General features: G+C 31.6%; 1 protein-coding gene across 1 annotated transcript in view; it reads left to right on the forward strand.

Moving 5' to 3' along the window:
- LYST (lysosomal trafficking regulator) overlaps positions 1 to 15,579 on the forward strand; it is a 201,967-nt gene that overhangs the window by 23,226 nt on the left and 163,162 nt on the right. The window contains 2 exon segments of the mRNA XM_051993556.1: positions 2,996 to 3,095; positions 7,568 to 7,766. Coding sequence (XP_051849516.1) covers positions 7,575 to 7,766 — 192 coding nt within the window. The 5' untranslated portion in view covers positions 2,996 to 3,095; positions 7,568 to 7,574.

A 15,579-nucleotide genomic window follows, 5' to 3' on the forward strand; every position in this document is an offset into this window, starting at 1 on the left:
GTCAGCAAAGGCTGTCTTGCAAACCCTTAAGATCCACAGCTGTGGAGGCTCTCGGGAATTGACTTGTCCCTTAACAGTTTCTTCTTTATCCCATTCTTTATCCCTCCTGTCCAGAGGGTAAAAATTCCTGTGGATGCGATGGAGACTACCTTCCAACCCAACTAGAGACAAGGGTTGCCACTTTTATGTTTCAAGGGAGCTAATCTTGACATGTTTATATTTTATTGAGACCATACCTCCATTCTGGAATTTTTCATCCAGTCTTCTCTGGTTGTCCCAGAAGGACCAATGTTCTGCCTGAACTTTTATTTTTATCTGCTCTACAATTGCCCTGAGCTACTCTTTTGTCTCATTTGTGGAGAGCTTGAAAATTTTCTACTTACCTCTGCCTTCTTCCTTGAATGCTCTCCCGTATTTCCTTCTCCCTACCAAATATAGAAATTAAAGCAAACCCCAGTAGTCAAAGTCTTATTCATATGCTACCTCTTTTGTGAAGCATTTTCTTCCTTTTTGTCCCTTCATTGAGAAGTATATCTTATTAAATTTTTTTGTGGTATTCTTTGTATTTTATAGGATTTTAGGTAGTGACATATCTCAGGGTATTTGGTCTTATACTCTCTTGAAGTTTTGGATTAATATAAAAACTGGGAAGAATTTGCCAAATATTGGGATCCTCGTAGTAACCACTTGGCACAAAGTAGAGTACCATAAGCAATGTACTACTAAAAGATGAGATTAGATTGCTGTGAAAGAGGAGGATTGTTCCTCAGGGAGGAAGTACATTTACATTGGATTACTAGACTAGTTCATCAAAGTAATCCTTTCAATAAAGTTTACCAAGATTTGAACAAATTATTCCATAAAATTCCATGTTATTCCTGTTGAAGAAATGCACCAGCTGGACCAGACATGTCAAATACATGGGCCAGTAACATTTATGAGTGCAGCCTGAACCAAATTAATATGTATCCAGAAAATTGTTAATAAATAACATAGATAATATTAATTTTAAAATTAAAACATGCAGCCAAAGGATTCCTTATATACAGATTAGGAACTTCCATTGCTATTGGACTTTGACCCCACTGGGCTAAGTGAGAGTCTCAGTAGATAGATTCAGAACAAGATGAATAGTAATTTACAAAGAGTATTCATTTGTGGTAGTATGTCAACTTGGAAAGAATGGAAAACCTCAAAGCTCTCTAGTGTTTGTGCTTTGTGCTGCTTCACATTTTTATTGGTGGTTTGGATGTAGTCAAAGAAGCTGAGAGGGATAGTCAACATATTATATTTCAGAGATAGCATTCAAAAATCTTGATGGCCCATTGGCTGAATTGAAATTTAATAGGATTAAAAACAGTTTTACACTTGGCTTAAAAAATTTCCTTCAGAAGTACAAGATGGGTGAAGGATAGTTAATAGCTACTGTAAAAAAGATCTGAGGCCCAGAAAGGGTTAGTGATGTGCTTAAGAACACAGATGGGTTTCAAAGTAAACTAGAGTAAAGGCTCTTTCCATTGTGCTATTTTGGCACTTTTGATTCTTATAATAACCTTTTGAAGATAGGTACAATAGATATTATTTTTCTGTATTTTCTGATAAGGAAATAGGCAACAAGTGATAAAGTGAGGATGTCAAAGGCTGAGTTGAACCTGCATTGAGTGTTCTTTCCTTTGTATATTACTTAATTTTGCCTTCATTGTTCAAGTTTTAGAATTAATGTTTCTCTATATACAACCACATGTAAATAATTATAATTTTATATAATTTAGGTTGTAAGAATAGGCAATGGCAGAAGTGGTAAAGGCAGCTTTAAAAAATAAGATTTTAGGTGGCAGGCAAGTGGCTTGGTGGATAGACTGCTGGGTATGGCATTAGGAAGACGTGTTCAGATCCAGCCTCAGGTACTGTTTGTGTGACCCTGGGCAAGTAATCTCTGTCTGCCTCAGGATCCTCAATCCGTAAACATTTATTAAATACCTGCTATATTCCAGGCACTATGCTAATAAGCATTGGATATACCAAAGGAGTCAAAATACAGTATCTGCCCTTAAGGATTTTACACTTTAATTTGTAATATGGGTATCATAATTGTATCTACCCTTTTGTTGTGAGGATGACATGAGGTAATAGAAGTACTTATTTGCAAACCTGAATGGGTGCTTAATAAGTTTTGTTTTCTTCTTCCCTTCAAATAAGGATGATGTAGTATTTTAAAATTTAGGTACCACTCTATGTACATTTTTAAAATTTAAGCCTTATGACATTGCTTCTATCATATGCAATATCCATCTGATGTTAAATTTCCTTTTAGATTTCTCAGTAATTGTAATCATGAAGTGGTTTCCATGACTTATTGAAAGAAAAACTCTGGGGAGTGAACTAGATGAGCATTGATAGAGAAGTTTTCTAAAAGGAAGAACTTTAAAATTGAAATCTCATCATATATTAGGGAAAGCCTTGGTTGTGTTAAAAATGTGGAAATTATTGATTGGGGACTTGAAAATAGATTCCTTTTGAAAAACTATAATTCAACAGAAGCTTGAAGTATTTTTTAAAATGCACAAAAAGTGTTTGAGAGAGAAATACAGTCATTAAGAATAGCTTTTGCTGAATTTATATATTTTTTAAAAATAATTTAAAAAATACAAGCTATACTTAATAAGATTTGAGGTTTCATATATGGTACTCCTGTTATACTTAGAGAACATGTTGATTGATTGTTTTAAATTATCTTTTATACACCTCCTCCCCCCCTTTTTAAAGAAAAGATTCCTTTTAGAAATTGGGAAAAATTATGTGAATAAAATGATAATTGTTATTGGAAGCTTTCTCCTTGAAACATTTTTTAAAAATATGCTGTTAAAAGCATATTTTAAAGTGTCTATTTTGTGTATGAAATGTGATAGTGACTATGCTAAACTTTTAACACTGTTAAATAGTACAACGAAATGCTTGTGCCAATGATTATTATTAATTTGTTCTTTTATTTCAGGTGAAGACTCAGTCCAAGAATAATTCTTTATTTCTTTACCTAAGGAGTTCATTAAAAAAAAAAAAAGAATATAAATGTTACTGAAGTGTTGAAAATACCGGTTAGTATCTCATAATAATGTTATGTGTTTGTTGAATAGAATGTTAGTGGACCCTACTGAGATTTTGATGAGAGAAATTGGACTATGCAGTGTCACATGTAGATGTTTTCAGTAATATTTGAAACAAAAGGGGACCTTTTGAAGCATTCAAAGAGTTAATCACTCAGTATAAGAAGTTCCCTCCCCCAATTGTTTGTTTTAAGTCAGGCACTATAAGAACCTTAAAGGACTAAGGCTTGACAAGCTAAAGATATAAGAAAGGTAAAATTGGAATGGAGGGAGTGTAATTAGTAGTCATTGAAAACTTTTCTCTCAAGGCTTAAATTGGAACTCTCATCACCATCATTTTATATTTTCCCCTTGTTAAAGTTCTTTCCTCACTTGGGAAGGTGTTTAAGCTGACAAGTAGATAGATAGTTTTGTGATGATTTGTTTTGGGGAAATGTGCTTGTTTAAACTTTTTTTGAGTATTGTGAGCTCCCAAGATTCAGCTATAAAGTCCTGTCATATAGTGAAGAAAACCCTAGTTAATGATGTGATATTTATTGGAAAAAGTCATTTGTGAAGTAGAAACCTGAAAGTCCTGGTACATATTAAAAAAATGTATAGAAGAGAACCAAAGAGAGCATCTACAGGGTGCAGTGGATAGATTACCAGCCCTGAAGTCAGGAGGACCTGAATTCAAATTTGGCCTTAGACACTTAACACTTCCTAGCTGTGTGAACCTGAGCAGGTCACTTAACCCAATTGTCTCAGAGGAAAAAAAAAAGAAGAAGAAGAGAACCAGAGGTTCAGAGAGAATCACAGACAAGTAGGCAAGCTCATAGAAGTAATATGCTAAATTTAGTACATATTTTTAAACAAGAAAAAACTGAAAATAATGAGATTTGTGTTTTCAAATACAACACTTTAATGTTCTTTGTATTTGAAGATGTCCTTGTTTGTTGATATCTTTCAAGTTAAAATTAGTACTTATTTATAAATTACATTTTTAGAAAAAATTTAAAAATAATGTATATACAGGTTCCACATAGTTTTAAGGTAGGAGTAGGTGGAAATAATAAATCACAGGTTTTTAAAATATGGGGAAAAGATATAAATTGTAGGCAGCCCTAGCATGTTAATAGAATAGTATTTGCTTAAACTATTTCTGGTCATTTCCAGAAAAATATATGAACATTTAACACTTCTATTTATTTTTGGAATTGTAATTTAGGCTATGTATATATCTTAGTGAATTTGATCCGTTTTGTTGTTGATATCATTAGATATCGCCATACTAAAATAAATCTATATTCTTTTTCCTTATGTCTTGTGAAATCTTTTTTTATTTCCATTCTTTTTATGACCCATTTTATTTCTGAATTTTACCTTTTTTTTTACTCTTTATTATTTGAATTTCCTTTTTTCTTTTTTTTTCTTTACCATGTTATTTGCCCTAATGTGATAATCTTGCTACTTTTCTTCTAATTTTGATCTAGTTATAATGTTACAGATAAAATTGGTGCAGTTCTCACTACTGAAAACCTTTGCTTTTCTTTGAAACAGGAAAAACCTTCAGGTGTGTAGCTTAACCATTCCATGTTTTAAGGTCTCCCCCCTTTTGAGAAGTAACTCTTCTTTTGATCTGTGTCGGTTACAATATGGCTTTCTTTTTTGAATAAAGAAAGTTAAGATGAAGAGAAAGAAGGAGTTTCAGTTTAGTTAGAAATAAGCATAGTATATAAGCAGGAGTAATTACTCAAATGAAGATCTCAAGGAGGAGTTCAACAGTTAAGAGGAGGGGGCCTTAGAGGATGAGGTATCACCAGAAAGGGAAGGCTCCTGGGGTACAGGTGAAGTTGGCGGTAGAGTAGAGACTGAGCTGGGTGTGAGCATGACGGATGTGGGTACTTTCTCAACTAAAGATTCTCATAGGAACTCACCATCAAAACTCATTCTTCAGAGTGTAATGACAAGTGGTTGAGGGCAGATTGACAGGATGAGAAAGCTATTAGGGAATGGAGAAAGTAATAAACTTGTTTGTAAAATATTACATAAAGGTAGTGGTTATGAGCAGCATTATCTCATAACAGAGAAGAAAGCAATAAAGAGTAATGAAATGCCTTAGGACATTTACATATGAAAATGAAAGAATATCAAAGAAGGAAAATGGGGAAAATCTGCAAAGATTTTTTATAGAAGATTTTCAGCATATTTGTAACTTCCAAATGTGGTTTTAGTGGATGATGGTTGCTTGTTTGTCCATCATTCTCAGAGAGTTTGGCCCATTTTGGCCCAACTGTCCATTTTGGTACTCAATTGCAATTTTTCTGATATGGCTATATTCCATGTTCGATAGCTGGATAGCAACAGTCATAAATTTGCATAAATGTGCAAACTCAGACACTTATCTTTTTTAGCTTATTCTAAATTTTATAATGAAATGAGACACTAATAGGCATTTCAGCAACTAACAAAAGCTAATTTACTTAGCGATCACAGGAGGATATTCAATAAGAATATGCACTTTTCCCTTTATTATAAAGGATAGCTCTCTTCAGGGAAAAAGAGGACTGTATTAGAAAATGAAAGTTACATAAAAACAAAATATTAATAAAAAGAAAACAAAATTTTTATGAATAAAAATGCACTTTAAAAAGTATCTGTTTACCAATTTTCATATGGTACAAACTTAATAAATCCTTTAGTCATTTGGGTTTTTTTTTTAAATTCATGAACCAAAGATACTTCTGAGTGAGGTATTAGAGAAGAAACAGGCTTTCACATATTCTAGTGAACTACATTTTTTCCATTTCCCCTTTTCTTTTTCCTTTCCCCTTTTTTTTCTCTTTCCCTTTCCCCTTTTCCCCTTTTTCCTTCTCCTTTTCCCCTTTTGCCTTCCCTTTTCCCTTCTCCTTTCCCTTTTTTCTTTCTCCTTCCTTTTATCCTTTCTCCTTTCTCTTTTCCTTCTTTCCTCTTTTTTCATTCCTTCCCATTCTTTTCCTTCTTTTTTGAAATTGACTAAAAGATATGGATAATATAAAAATTTACTTTTCTTTATTGCTTGTTATGAAAAAAGCATTTGATTTAATTGAGCAAAATACCACCTTAAAGGTTCTCTTCTAATAAAATATCTTCTATAAATGCATCAAAATCATTCAAGATTTTTAAAAAGATTGTATCAATAATCCTCTTCAATAATCCTGTAATCTGATCACATAAGGCATAAAAAAGAGAGTTCTATATGGTAGCCAAAAATGTTAGTTGTCAGTGACTAATTTCCAGTGAATCCCAAGATCTTCCAGATGCTCCTATTTGCATATGACATTTGCATCAAACCCCAGAATATTTTAGGGCCTCTTGGAAGAGATCCATAACTAAGAGTTTGACCTGATCAATCATCCTTCTGGATGAATAGCCTGTAGAGCTATTATATCCATGTCTATACAGTATCTGGGATGGACAGCACAAATAGATAATTATTTGATCCTGGAGTTGAATAGGAGGGAATGTGGGTGGAATTTACTTCTAGAATGGTAAAACCCCATTAATAATTACAAGCTTTTCCTAAAGACAAAGGTCTGTCCTTTTAATACCAGAGTTCACTGGTAATGCCAGTAGATAGAATGCTGGACCTAGAGTCAGAATTGAGTTCAAATTTGTCTCAGACACTTAATAGCTGTGTGAGCTTGGACAGGTCACGTAACCTTTGCCTTAATTTATTCAGCTGCATAATGGTAATAATAATAGCATCTACCTTAAAGAATTGTTGTGGGGATCAGATGAGATTTATTTGTAAAAATGTTTAATGCAGGACCTGACACATAATAAGTACTATATAAATATTCATCCTTTCTCCCCTCTCCCCCCAAAAAAATTGTGATTGTTCCTGTTTGATTATGGGACATAGAATATAATTGTCTCAGAAAAATTGCAATTGAGTACCCAGTGGAGAGTGTTTTGGACTGGACCAAACTCAGACTCATACCCTCTTAGCTTATGCTAGATTTTTGGAATGAAATGAGACACTTTCTATTATTTCTGCAACTAACAAAAGCTAATTTACTTATTTATTACAAGAGATTATTATGTTTTTTTTTCCCTTTATTATAATGGACAGCTCTCTGTAAGGAAAAGGAGGGATATATTGGTAAATGAAAGTAATGTAAAAATAAAAAGTGTTAATAAAGATAAAAATTTTTATGAATAAAAATGAACTTTTAAAAAGTTCATTTACCATTTCAGCTTCCTAATAGCATCTTCTTTATATGTTTTCCAATCTGAAGATTTTCATTCTGTTGTCCCTCATAGTTATTCCATTTACTCCCAAGTGTCAGCTATGTTTTTTTAGCTTTCTCAATACTATCAGTCCTATTTCTCGGTGTGTTTCTGTTATGTCATTACTCTTTTATAAAAATTTCATTAATCTAATTTAAATTTTTCCTAATATTCTTTATATTGTGATTAAAATTTTTTTAAATTTTTCATAGCTCAGTCATGAGCAGCGACAGTAATTCACTGGCACGTGAATTCCTGACCGATGTTAATCGGCTTTGTAATGCGGTGGTCCAGCGGGCTGAGTCCAAAGAGGAGGAAGAAGAGGAGACTCATATGGCAGCACTTGGACAATATCTTGTCCAAGGTCGTGGCTTTATTTTGCTTACAAAGCTAAACATTCTCATTGATCAGGTAATGGTTTTCAACCAAACATTTTCATAAATGTGTGGTAATTAAAGGGGATGTACCCAGAGTGTCTTTAAGATGACGTCTACCCTTCACTGAAAAAAATTCCTAAAAGATTTTGGGAATAAGATTCTAATATCTGTGATTTCTCCAGGGTATTTTGCAGTTTTCATGTTTTATATTATTTAACTTCAGTTGTGATAGTGATGTTGATACATTTAGTAAATGTACATAAAAAGGATAATTTTTTTTTTTGCATTATGAATCTTGCTTTATACTCACAAATGTATATATTTTAAGAAATGCATAAACTTATAAGTTAATTTTAATGGTATTAGAAAGTTTTATGTTTTAAGAAAATAACAAACACCTCATTTATATTGTATAAATTCAGATTTTAATGTATAGTTTGTGTGTGGCAGATAAACCTCATCATAATTTTGTGGAACCTTTCTTATTACATTATTTACTCAGTTCCTTATTTTTAATATTCCTATTAGAATAAAGACTTTATCTTCATTTTTTTTAATAATAACTTTCTGTTTTTCAAAATACATGCAAAGATAGTTTTCAGCATTCACCCTTGTAAAACCTCATGTTCCATATATTTCTCCCTCCTTTCCCACTTCCCTCCTAGACAGCAGGTAATTCGATATAGGATAAACATGTGCAACTTATTCTAAACATTTCCACATTTATCATGATGCACAAGAAAAATGAGATTAAAAAACTAAAAGATGAGAGAAAAAAAACAAGCATAGCTTCATATTTTTACAGAAAGTTAATGTAAGTTAGGTGAATATGACAATATAATTATGTTACTATTTGTCATAGAAGCACTAAATTTTTTAAAACCTGGAAAGCACCTTGGAATTCATCTGATTTAAATTCCCCTCTTTTACAAGTGAGGAATCTTAGGTTCAAAGAGATGATGTGATTTGTCCAAGGTCACATTTAAATTTAGTCTTTCTTTTTTTAATGAAATAGTTTTTTAAAAAGTTATTCATGTGAAAAAAAGAAATCTCATAAACTATTTCCTTGCAACTATTTTATGTAATCAAATAATTATATTTCTTTTGCTAAAAGATAAATTGCAAATCAAATAACTTAATTCTTTTAAAAAATAATACCACCAAACTATATTTATATCAGTAAAAATAGGAGAATCTTTTATGTGTAGCATTTATACTAAAATCTGTAAAAAGTACAAGACAAAAAAGAACTATTGTTGGTGTGATTTTTAAAACTCTCTAAAACCAGTAGCTAGCATTGTTTGCAGTGAATAAATGTAAAAGCATCCAATGTCATATTTAAATTTAGTCACTTTTTTAATGAATTAAAGAAAGTTATTCATGTGAAAAAAAGAAAACTCAAACTATCTATTTCCTTGCCACTATTTTATGTAATCAAATAATTTTAGCATTTCTTTTGCTAAAAGAGAAATTGAAAACTAAATAACTTAACTCTTTTAAAAATAATACTCCCAAACTACATTTATATCAGTAAAAATAGGAGAATCTTTATGTGCAACATTTATTTATGCTGAAATCTCTAAAAAGTACAAAGAAGAACCATTTTATTGTGGTTTTTCTCTAAAACCAGTAGCTACCATTATTTGCAATGAATAAATATAATAGCATTTACTATGTACAAAAACATTTGCTATTGTGTTAAGCAATGGCAGTACAAATGGAAAAAGTGGGACATCTCTGCTTTCATTAACTTACTTTCAAATAAACATAGGAGACAAAATATAGGAGCTTCAGCAAAAAGCTTCCCCAGTTAATATGAAATGAAGAAAGGATGCAGTTATTTGACATAGTTCTAGATATGCTCTAGATATGAGAAAAATTAAAGGAGTAAATATTGTCTAAAAGTAGAAAAAATTAGCCTTATTTGCAGACAGTATGGTGTTTTAATGAAAATCTTAGAATCTGAGATAAATTAAGATAACAGGTTAAATAAAATAGCAGGATATTAAAAAATTTACAAAAGCATTAATATTTATGCTTAGCAACCAGAAAATCCAAGAGGAAATCACAGAAAGAGAAGTTCTATTTAGCATAACTACAAAATACATAAAATATCTGGAAGTTAGTAGATTAAGACACTCAGAAATTGTTCAGATACTATTACAAAACACTCAAAATAAAAAATTACTTAACCAATTGAGCATTTTCATTTCTCATGTTTGACCAATCAGTATAATAAAAATCATGATCCTAAATGCAAATAAAAATTGTGATACCTAAAAGATAGTAGAGGAAGAAGTACTTTATAGAGTGAGGCAAAGTAATGACAGAATTCCCTGAAAAAAGATCCTTAATCTTAGGGATATAATGAAAAATATAGCACTGAAAAGAGAAATAATACTTTTGACTTCAGTTATTTTGTAAAGTAAAAATGAAGTAATAAAGTAAAAATAATTTTGTAAAGTGAAATTATTTGGATTGAGAAATTTAAAAAGTACATCAGTTGAATAGTTCAGATTAGCAAAAATCAAAAATAATTGGATATAACCCAATGTTAATAAACCTGAGAACATAAACTTATGGAGGAACTCCATAAGTGACAAAAACTGTTAGAAAAACTGGAAAGCAGTTTTGTAGACATTAGTTTTAGACCTACATTTTGTACCATATCTTCCAGTAAGCTCAAAATGGAGATGTGGCTTAAATACACTATTAAAAAATTAGAGCTTAAGATGAGGGATCTTTTACAACTTATCCATCTCTATGTCTTGGGTCTTTTCTCCTCTCCAATCCATCTTGCATACTGTTGCCAGTGATTTTCTTAAATGCCAGTGACTTCTTCTTGCCTCAAAAATCAATGCAAATATCTACGTATAACTTTTTAAAGTCCTTCACCATCTGAATTTAATTTACCTTTGCAGTGTTGTGCAATAATTCCCTTCCTGTACTGTCCACTCCAGTGAAATTAACTTTGTTTTTGTTCTTCACATGTTGTCCCATGCTTCATGTCATAAGTTTTTGCACTGGTCATCCTGCTTCCCTAAAGTACACATTGTTCCCTCCTTTGACTCACAGAATCAATATATGAAGGAAGCCTTCAAGAGAGCTCATATGAGCTTGTTCTGTATGAAGCCTCTCCTGATTCTTCCATTTGCTAGTCCTTGCCTCAGAATACCTTGTACTCAACTACTTTGTGTTTATTCTTTCTATTTATTCTATATGGCTATGATTTGTTTTTTTCTCTAAGTATAAAGTACTTGCCAGTAAGGATTGATTTCTCTTTGGGTTTGTTATCTCCAGCACCTAGCATTGTTCTTGACACAGAAAACCCATTGAAATGAAAGATAGAGAGGATCACAAAAAATAAAATAAGTAATTTGTTACCTAAAAAAATTGCAGAAACAAAAGTTGGAAAAAAAATTTTTTTGAATTAAACATCTCTGAAAAGGGTCTAATATCCAAAATATATAGGAAACAAACACAAATATTTAAGACCAAGAGCCATTCTCCAATGCCTATCTATGTAATCAAGATATGGACACACTCTTCTAAAAAAAAAAAAAGAAAAGAAAAACAATAATCAGAAGAAAAATTGCTCTGAATCACAAATAATTTCAGTAATACAATTTGAAGAAACTGTTTGACTTCACACTATGCATATTAACAAAAATGATAAAATTTGGTAAAAGTCACTGGATGAACTATAAGAAGGGAGACACTAATAATACCCCACAGTTAGAACTATGAATTAATCTAACTCTTGTGGGAAAAAAATTGGAATTAAGTTTAAAAAATAACTAAAATGTCCATGTTCTTTGAGTCAGAGATCCCTAGGCAGACATGTATTCCAAGGAAATCAAATACAGGATCAATAAAATAACAAATTATTTATAGCATTAATTTTTATGGTTGCAAGAATTAAAAAACAAGAGGTACCCATTGATTGGAAATGCTAAACAAATTGTGATATATAAATGTAATAGAATATTACTGTGCTGTAACAAATAATGAATATAAGGAATTCAAAGTATCATGGGAAGACTAAATAACAACAGAATCTTCAAGCAGGACATTAGTATACACAGTGATTGTATCACTGTATTCACTGTAAAGGAGAGAACAATATATTTTTTTTTAATTTAATTTTATTTAATAATAACTTTGTATTGACAGAATCCATGCCAAGATAATTTTTACACAACATTATCCCTTGCAATCACTTATGTTTCGTTTTTTCCCCTCCCTCCCTCCTCCCCCCCCCAAAGATGGCAAGCAGTCCTATATATGTTAAATATGTTGCAGTATATCCTAGATACAATACATATTTGCAGAACCGAACAGTTCTCCCGCTGCACAGGGAGAATTGGATTCAGAAGGTAAAAATAACTCGGGAAGAAAATCAAAAATCAAATAGTTCACATTCATTTCCCAGTATTCCTTCTTTGGGTGTAGCTGTTTCTGTCCATCATTTATCCAATGAAACTCAGTTAAGTCTCTTTGTCAGAGAAATCCACTTCCATCAGAATACATCCTCACACAATATCGTTGTCGAAGTGTATAATGATCTCCTGGTTCTGCTCATCTCACTTAGCATCAGTCCATGTAGGTCTCTCCAAGCCTCTCTGTATTTATCCTGCTGGTCATTCCTTACAGAACAATAACATTCCATAACATTCATATATCACAATTTACCCAGCCATTCTCCAATTGATGGGCATCCATTCATTTTCCAGTTTCTAGCCACTACAAACAGGGCTGCTACAAACATATTGGCACATACAGGTCCCTTTCCCTTTTTTAGTATCTCTTTGGGGTATAAGCCCAATAGAAACACTGCTGGATCAAAGGGTATGCACAGTTGGATAACTTTTTGGGCATAATTCCAGATTGCTCTCCAGAATGGCTGGATTCGTTCACAACTCCACCAACAATGCATCAGTGTCCCCGTTTTCCCGCATCCCCTCCAACATTCATCATTATTTTTTCCTGTTATCTTAGCCAATCTGACAGGTGTGTAGTGATATCTCAGAGTTGTCTTAATTTGCATTTCTCTGATCAATAGTGATTTGGAACACTCTTTCATGTGAGTGGTAATAGTTTCAATTTCTTCATCTGAAAATTGTCTGTTCATATCCTTTGACCATTTATCAATTGGAGAATGGCTTGATTTTTTATAAATTTGAGTCAGTTCTCTATATATTTTGGAAATGAGGCCTTTATCAGAACCTTTAATTGTAAAGATGTTTTCCCAGTTTGTTGCTTCCCTACTAATCTTGTTTGCATTCGTTCTGTTTGTACAAAGGCTTTTTAATTTGATATAATCAAAATTTTCTATTTTGTGATCGGTAATGGTCTCTAGTTCATCTTTGGTCACAAATTTCTTTCTCCTCCACAAGTCTGAGAGATAAACTATCCTATGTTCCTCTAATTTATTTATAATCTCGGAGAACAATAAAATTAAACTAAACACTGTATAATTATAGTGACTTAAGTTGCCCCCAGTAAACTGAATTTAGATGTTCCTTTGTTGCCAATGAAAAATGGGGGGGGGGGAGATTGGGAACAGAATGTACTTTTAAAAGGCATGATCAATGTTTTGGGTGGTATTGATTAACTACTTTTGTTGCCTTTTAAAATCTTTATTATTTTAATTAACAGTTTCACTATTGTGAATTTTTCTTAAAAGGATTGACTCATTGGATAATCTTTTGGGAAGCATATATTTGGAAAAAAATGTGAAGTTACAATACATAGTGTTGATAAGAATTTACATATATTAAATGAGAGAACTTAAATTAGACAATTTTAAGCTTCAATTATTCTAATTATGATGACCACTTCTGTCTTCGTTGCTGGATGCTCTTCCACATCATGCCCTTTAATTGTAGGTGTCCTTTAGAGTTCCCTCCTAGGCTGTCTTCTTTTCTCCCTCTATACAAGTAGATCATTTTATCAGCTTATATAGATTTCCATTCATGCTTTCCCTTACTGTTCCAACCTTGATGAGACTTCAGTCTCACAACTCCATCTGTCTTTCACACATTTCTAATTGGATGGATGTCTAGTACACATCTTAAACTCAACATGTCCAAAACAGAATTCATTATTTTTCTCCTTAAACTGTCCCCTTCCTACTTTCTCTACTATTATAGAAAAATGTGATTCTCTCATTTCCTCAGGCTCACAATCTAGGAGATTCTGTACCTCTCATTCTCTTATCATCCTTCCATATAAACTTTGTTGTCAAAAGCCTGTTTATTTTCTGACATTGTTACCACTGTAGTGCAAATGCTTTGTTTCTATAAAGTTAATACAAGGAATAAATAGATAATAAAAAAGAAAAATTTAGATATATTCTTAATATTAATATTTTTTAAGTTTTAAAATTTATTTTGAACTTAAGTACAAAATAAGAAAAGAAAAAAATGTTGCTATGTACAAAACAGAACATAAAAGCGGATTCAATATAATACACTAAATTTCCATTTCAAGAAAACCTATATAATAAATACTTCAAAGTATTTTCAAAGCTGCCTAGCTTTTCTTTACTTTCTTGTAGGTTTTCTTTTGTTTTCTGTTGTGCATTTTTTTACTTTATTTCCCCCACCTTTTGAAACCTCCTCCCCCAAGAAAGCCACAATTAAATGCAGATACACATACACATAACATGTATACATGCATATATACATATGGATACTAAGCATACACATATATATTAAATTATATTTGCATATTTATGTTTGTTCTCTGTTTCTCAGAAGGTGAATAACATTTTATTTCATAAATTCAAGTCTCTTCATGTTTTTCTAAGTCAACCAGCAATCATTTCCTATACACAGCAATATCCCAACCCAATTATAGTCTGCCTAAGAGAATGTCTATAAAAGTTCTTTCCCCAATATTCTGCCTTCCTTCTGTTCTTGGCTGCATAGATTTTATTTATATAAGAAATTTTTTACTTAAAATAATCAAAATTGTCCATTTTATACTTCAATAATGCTCTCACTTTATAATATGGTTTAAGATCTGAGACTATTAAATCTGCTCCCTTTTTCATCTTTTTTTTCTCCTAGTTTCTTTGAACTTCCTGATCTTTTATTCTTCTAAATGAAGTTCATTATTATTTTTTCCAAATCATTAAGATAATTTTTTAAATAATTTAATTGGGATGACATTACATAAATAGATTAGTTAGGTAAAATTATCTTTTTAAAAATTATACTAGCTTTACCTACCAATGAACAATAAATATTACTTCAGTTATTTAGATCTAATTTTATTTATATAAAATGTATTTTATATTTATATTTATGTAGTGCCTGTGTCTGTTTTGGCAGCTATATTGTATTTTATGCTGTCTGGTTATTTTAAATGGTCTAAAACAGTATTGAATAATATGGCTGACAGTATCGTTTTCTTGTTTTTCTCTTTTGATTAAATGTATTTTAACTTTAACTTTGAAATCATGATTTCTTATCCTTTTTATGTAAAAATATTTTCATATAAATTTTTATATAATAAATTCTACTCCTGACCTTTATTTTGTGTTTGTGTGTCTCATTTTATAGCATTTCCTGAAGACAAAATATTGTTGAACTCAAATTTTTTATCTGTGATCAATTTCCATTGTATGGGTAAATTCATCCCATTCAATTCTAAGCAGATTACTTGTATATTTTTCTCCTTTTTTTTCTCCCTATTCTCTTCACCCTATTCCTATTCCTCTTTTCTCCTCTGCTTTATTTTAACCTGCTACTTGCCCTCCTATTCCTTAAGTTATTCATCCCTCCAAGAATCCCTTCTTTATCCTCTCCTCCCATCCTATCCCCTTGCATTATTATTTTGAA

This window comes from Antechinus flavipes, chromosome 4 (genome assembly GCF_016432865.1).
Source record: "Antechinus flavipes isolate AdamAnt ecotype Samford, QLD, Australia chromosome 4, AdamAnt_v2, whole genome shotgun sequence".
NCBI lineage: Eukaryota > Metazoa > Chordata > Mammalia > Dasyuromorphia > Dasyuridae > Antechinus > Antechinus flavipes.